The 6960-nt window shown below is 40.3% G+C and overlaps 1 gene segment (V, D, J or C); it reads right to left on the reverse strand.

The window, feature by feature from the left end:
• Nucleotides 1-1243: 1243 nt before the first annotated feature.
• LOC127946911 (Ig lambda-3 chain C region-like) lies at nucleotides 1244-3021 on the reverse strand. The segment is given in 2 exon segments: nucleotides 1244-1392; nucleotides 2742-3021. Coding segments are annotated over 2 exon segments (429 nt in total).
• Between the last annotated feature and the right edge of the window lie 3939 nt (nucleotides 3022-6960).

The raw sequence follows: 6960 nt of genomic DNA on the forward strand, positions 1-6960 counted from the left end.
ATGAGTTTAGAAGCTAGCTTTAAGGGGACTATAGTATTAAAAGCTGAGCTATAGTCAATAAATAGCAGCCTTACGTAGTTCCAACTATTGCTGTCAATGTGTGTGAGAGAAGAGTGCAGGATGTGAGAGATGGCATCATCAGTGGATCTGTTTGGGCAATAGGCAAACTGAAGAGGGTCCAAAGTATTCGGGATGGAGGAGCAGATGATGTTTTTAACCAGTCCCTCAAAGACCTTCATGCCTATTGATATGAGGTCAACTGGAAGATAGTCATTCAGACAAGAGGGTTTATTGTTCTTAGGCACAGGGATGACAGATTTTTTTGAATGAGGTGGGAACTACCGATGTAGCAAGAGACTCATTAAAAATGGATGCAAACAAACCAGCGAGCTGATCAGCGCAGGACCGTAGAACACGGCCAGAAATCGCATCGGGTCCAGCTGCTTTCCTTACATTTACTCGCTTTAGAGCCCTACGAACCTCGTCCTCCGACACGGTGATCACAGACTCACACTGCTTAGATTGCTTTCAAAGCGGCCGTAGAAAGTGTTTAGCTCGTCAGCCAGCGACGGATCTGCTCTCACCTTTGCAGAGGATTTATTTAAAAAGACACAGATGGTCCTTAGTCCTTGCCACATGCGTCGGGAGTCATTTAGCTGGAAATGTGACTATATGCGTTCCCTGTATCTGTGTTTGGCGGCTCTTACTGCACATCGGAGAGCATAGCATGATGCTTTGTACTCGCTCATGTTTCCTGACAGAAAGACCGGCGTTTTAAGCAGCAGTGAGTTTGTCTTTATTAATGTCCTCAGCGATGATAATAGCAGCGTCAGGATGTTTGTTGATGCTGCCGCTGAGTGCATCGTGAAGCTAAGACAAAGTCAAACTGGTGTCTGCTTGTGGTGGGATGTAAACAGCAGTTATGATGATCGATGAAAACTCCCGTGGCAGATAGAATGGGCGGCGGATAATGGATAAATGTTCCAGATGAGGCGAGCAGGAGCGCGACAGAGTGGCGATATTCCTGGGGTCACAACATTTCTTGTTAATCATGAAACACACTCCTCCGCCTTTGGATTTGCCGGCCTTGGCTGTCCTGTCCATCCATAAAACAGAGATGTTTCCAGATGGCGTTACAGCAGCATCCGGGACCAAGGGCGTGAGCCATGTTTCAGACAAACAAAGGATGTTACAGCCCCTAATGTCCCAATGGAAACTTATCCTGGCTCTAAGATCGTCCATCTTATTCTCCAGAGACTGGACATTGGCGAGCAGAATGCTCGGTAGAGGAGGGCTGTGTGCTCTTTTCCTCAGTCTGCTGGGAATCCCAGCACGTTTCCCGCGGTGTTTCTTGAGTGTTTCTTTGTCGTATATGATCAGTGCAGAGGTTATCTGTGTAAAAAGAGAAAGCAAAAGTAGGTAAAAAAGTAAATAAAAACATAATCTAAGCGAGCAACCTGGACGGTGAACGGACTCGGCGGTGCCATCTTAAAAAACCTTGTCCTTCTTGTCCGTAAACACACAAGATGGTCAAATTCATCCCTCTCCACAAACAAGACGGGTTTGACAAGAGTTTGACACGTCCATGGTCTTCATTTTCAGCTGAAATAAAGAAAAGGTAAAACGTTGTTTTGTTTTAATACATACATGTTGAGACAGTGTGTTAGAAATGATCTGTGAACTAAATATTTGAAAGGAAGGACTATAAGGAAGGTTATTAACACATAAAGTAAGCATACATTAATTAAACTAAATTTCTTCAACTTTACCTGTCTAGTGTTGAACCTGTGAAGGACTTCAGCTTCCCTGACAACTTCTTCAAGTTCAGCATTGAGCTTCGAGTTCAAGTTCCCTGTTAATACAAGAACTGATCCAAATCTGATTCTGAGCTTTGAAAATATGTCATGATGAACAAGAGAAAGGAAGAAACATATGTGTGACTGAATTATGAATTACAGTTCAGAAAAATAGGAAAGGAAAATGAGAGAGAGAGAAAGAGAGAGAGAGAGAGGGGGGGGGGGGAGAGAGAGATTCATGAAGAGCTGCTGGACAGTGAATGTTGTAGGAGCTGGAGATGCATGTGATATGAAGAAACTGCAAAACAGAAAAGAAAGAAACACTGAATTACAATTACATTACAAAAAGGTATTAAAGCCATGGCATTGTGGTTAATGTGTTTTAACTATAAATACCACAGTAAAACAGTTATCATGGTAAAAATAAGTGTTGTGGTCACTGGGCATTTAACATTCGTTGCAATTGCCACACATTCGTCATTAATTGACATTAATTGCAAACAATCAGAACCGTACCTTAAAAAACAAACCAAATAGTAAAATAGTTTAAACACCTGGACAACGGTGCTCGGTAAAATGTTGGGTCATTCCCATAGACAGTAAAAGAAGGTCACTCCTCCTTTTTGTGAGTGGTAACGATGGTAACGACAGTCAAAAGTCATTTGATGATGACACACGCGACAAACGAGACTGTCATAATAAGGCTGCTAGAGGGCGCTTGATTTTAAAACGTAATAATAGTTTGTAATACGCTGCTTGCAAAAACGACCTATGTGGTCGTTTTTAGGAGGATAGTCTCAAATGTACTGTTAACAACTGTAAAACCTTATTTGACCCACAATGAATTGCGAATTACAATATTATTCTGTAAAAATTTGCTGTAGAAACTACAGCAATTTTTTATAGTGTGTGTTACTCTGCAGACGTAGCGCTCATCCTCTTCACAGCGTGCTTTGCTGAGGCTCAGGACACTACTGCGACTGTAGCGGCCGTCCTGCTCGCTCTCTGCACTGGTCACAACCCCCTCTGTGACCTCTGAGCCGTCCAGTGTCCAGCTCACCAGCGCTCCATGTGGAGAGTAAGAGCCGCACAGGCAGAGCAGTGCGGCTGAGTCTCCAGAGATCTGCAGAGAAGAGGGCGGCAGCAGAGACACTGAGGGCTTCCCTGTGGGACCAGCTGCAGTAATGCAGTATGCAGTAAAAATCACAACAATCTCATCATGCATGTTATTCAGTATCACTGCAGCTGATATAATATACAATATACAAATTACACAATCACTATAAACATTTAAATACCAAGTAAAATATATTAAATAACAAGACACTGATTGCTTCGATTCAAGTATTATAATCTTCATATCCGAACATATAGTTATTATATTTTAATAAGATAATTTCTTATATTTTTTCTTCAAAAATGTTCAAAATGTAACAGTTTAAAACTGATAATTTGTGACTACAGTTCAGATCAAATTATATCATAAGAAAAAGAAAATCAACAATTCTAAACACTTATATTTTGTACATTTATTTATATTATAAACCACTGATTTATGAGCACAGTCTGAGATCACTGACTGAACTGCAAAAAGTAACTACATTGTAACAACAAAGAGTTTTACATAGTAATTAACTCAAATGATACATAGGGAATTTGAATAATTAATCAGGAATATGATTAATATATATCTCAGATGACAGTTCCATTTAATTTTATTTATTATGAAAAATAGCTCAATTGTCTATACCAATAACTAATTACAGGGCACTGTAACTTACTCATTAATATGTCAATATTCCATTCTTCATATCAATTATTGTGATATCTCTTACTGTAAATTACTGTAAATCAAACAGTGTTTTGTCCAGCAAACCAGATTGACCTATCAATTTTCAATAAAGTTATCACTCCTTATAGTTCAAGGAAAAATATTCTCTGGCCATGAAAACATTATTATATCCTTATGATAAATTTAGTTTCTAAATTTAAAGCTTGTAGCTAAAGATCAGACCTCTCAGTGACTCGTAATGTGAGTGGGGTGGAGTCCAAGCCAATCATGTGATATATGGGTTTTAATAATTCAACTAGTGATACATCGAAACTACAAATCACACAGAGTAAATATGCGTACGACAATACAGACAGTAAACTTTACAAGACATAACGGAATCCAAATAAAAGAGAGAGAGAGAGAGAGAGAGAGAGAAAATAGAATGAGCTCAGGTATGAAAATCACAGTCAGTAACCCTTCTGAAACCAACACGAATCAAATAATAGCAACACTTTAAAACAGCATTTAAAATCTCAATAGAAAAGTGATACTTGCATGGCCCAGCGTGCGTGAGCTGGAGACCGGCGCGCGCGGGATCTTTTGAAACCGGCGTGCGCGTGCTAGAGACCGGAGCGCGCGCGTGGAGCCATGTGGTCCTTTGTGGTCCTTTGTGGCAAGGAGTGTTCGTTCATCTTCCGGCTGTTTTTGAAAGGTTCAACAAACAATGTTCCAGACTTTGTCTTCCTTGTGTGGAGAAGCAAATAGTTGAATAAACTTAGTAAAGAAAACAAAACAAAACAACAAAAATGGGGGGGGGGGGGGTTTGGCGGCGCTATGAGCGGGTCACACAGGAGAGCAGCGTGTCCGAGAACCAAGAACGAGAAGAAGAGAAGAGAGCGCGATATGAGCGGGACTCGTGGGAGCGACCTGGGTCGATGCAGGAGGGAAGGGAGTCAGCGTAAGAAGAGAGAGGCGGGCCTTGTTCGGTCGACTCTTATAGCTTGAGGTAGTTCACGCCTCTTTTCGCGTGAACAGCCAATGAACGTCCGCGATCTGAAGCGGAGGGAAAAGTTCCTTTGTCTCTGTGGAGACAACCCCCTGATGATTTAGGGCTTGTCCGATTTCATCAGGGATATTCTAGCAAGTTCGTAATTCCACATTAAATACATTTTTAATTACTTTGCTCTAGATAAATGGGTCTGTCAAAGCATGACAATTACAAGAACACTAAACAGTACATGTATATAACTGATAGAAACACGAAGATACATTCAAATGCAGAATTACACACATTTAAAGATTTGATTAACACATGATAGCACTGCAGATAGTCCCGATTTATATGGGAAACCTCTAATGTACTGCAAAAACAATACTATATCCATTAAGACTACATTTGAGTACATTTTACCATTCTTTTATAAGGATTAGATTTCCTGTCCTGTGGTCTTGTGTGGTCGTAAAATTTTACGAGCTGCCAAGGAGTGTGGGGGTTGCAGAACATGGCTCTCTTTGAGAAAGTTAAAATTATTCTTCTGAGAAACAATTCCAATTTATACGCTAGAAAAATTATAATCCTCGCATAACAGGGATTAACCATGGTACACACAAAACATATTCAAAATACATATTATTAATAAAATTATGAAAGTAAGGAACTTCTACGAAAGGTTTCCTTTGTGTTCAGGAATTTGGTTGGTTTTCATTTCTCCTTTGAGGCTCGCACGGGTATCGTAAAATAATTTAAGTCCAGCCAGGCTGGCGCCAGGTTGAATTTAGCCCATGAATCGATGACCTGCATATGTGTTACAACATTTATATTCTAATGTCACTTTAAATTTATGGGCCCTATTTTAACGATCTGAAACGCAAGTGTCAAAGCGCGAAGCGCAAGTAACTTTGTGGGCGGGTCTCGGCGCTGTTGCTATTTTCCCGGCAGGATAAATGGCTCTTGCGCCCGGCGCAAATCTAAAATGGGTTGGTCTGAAGTAGCTTCATTCACCTATGAATATAGGTGTGGTTTGGGCGTAACGTGAAATAAACCAATCAGAGCGTCATCCAACATTCCCTTTAAAAGCAGGTGCGCAAGTTCCATTATGGATTGCTATTATTATGGCGTATTTACCAGGCGCACGCCAGGAGCGGTTCACAGCCGAGGAGACTGATGTTCTTGTAAGAGCAGTGAAAGACAGAGAAGTTGTGTTGTATGGGGATGGGAGAATAATTAGCCTGAATAATTTGTAAGCTAGATTTATGCCTATTTTTTTCACATCTTCGTGTCACACCACAATGATTTCCGTCATCTCATGTGTTAATATTTTTTTAGTGTAACAATTTATGATTTGCAAAAATAACTGTTGCATCTGTGTAGATTACATGAGCAAAGTGTATGCGCGTTGTGCACGCTATACATTATGGTCAAGCATGCGCCCTTAAAATAGCATAATGAACAACGCACAATGCGCCACTGACTTTAGACTAGGTTTTTTCTGGTCAGTGGCGCAATTGTTTAATGGAACAGCAAAATAGCACCAGGGATTGTTTGCGCCGGAACAAGCCTCCTTTTTTGCGCTGAACCGCCCAGGGAGCGCAAGTTCATTCACTAGTTTAGCGACGTGCTTCTGTGGAGGGAAAAGCGCGCTTTGCGCGGGTGCAAAATAGGAATGACACATGCGTCGGTGTACAAAGTCAATTGCGCTGGGTGCAAGATAGGGCCCTATATCTAATACCTATAATAATACCTAATTTATAATTTATATAAATTTAAATTTATATCTAATACCTAAGTAATGTAAGGGGAAAAAATGCCATTAAGAACAAAAGCTTAGGCCGTGGCACAGGGGCCTATTTTACACCACCCCACCTCCTCAAAAAAAAAAAATTCTAAAGGCCATAGGCCATAATGACTATAATGTTATATTAAAATGTTCATGTTGAAAAATTTGGGATGCACTAGGCTTCCTGTTTCAGCCGCATATATGAAAATACAAAAATGGAGTGCACATCCCAAACATCCAATTAGGACGCAAGTGCAAGACAACTAAATGATATAGACAAATAAAGAAGTGAAGTCTGAACACTGAAAACTACTGCTCCAGAGGAATTTAATCAAGCAATGTTTCGACCTTCAGGTCTTCATCAGCCGCATATATGCCCATTTAAAATGAATGCACTTTAGTACAATCCAAATACATTAAAGGAATAGAGATATGATGACTAGTTGCCAATAAGTATTGTTATGGTGTAAAAAGTCAAACTTTAGAGGCTTGTCATCAATAACCTTTAATGGAATGTAAATGTACATCCAAGATTAGCTGCAGGAATCTGCGAGGGCAATGGACAAGAACATTGGTGCAGGCTTAGTAACAATTACACTTGTATGGTTGTCTA

The sequence above is a fragment of the Carassius gibelio genome, chromosome A25 (assembly GCF_023724105.1).
Source record: "Carassius gibelio isolate Cgi1373 ecotype wild population from Czech Republic chromosome A25, carGib1.2-hapl.c, whole genome shotgun sequence".
NCBI classification, from domain to species: Eukaryota; Metazoa; Chordata; class Actinopteri; order Cypriniformes; family Cyprinidae; genus Carassius; species Carassius gibelio.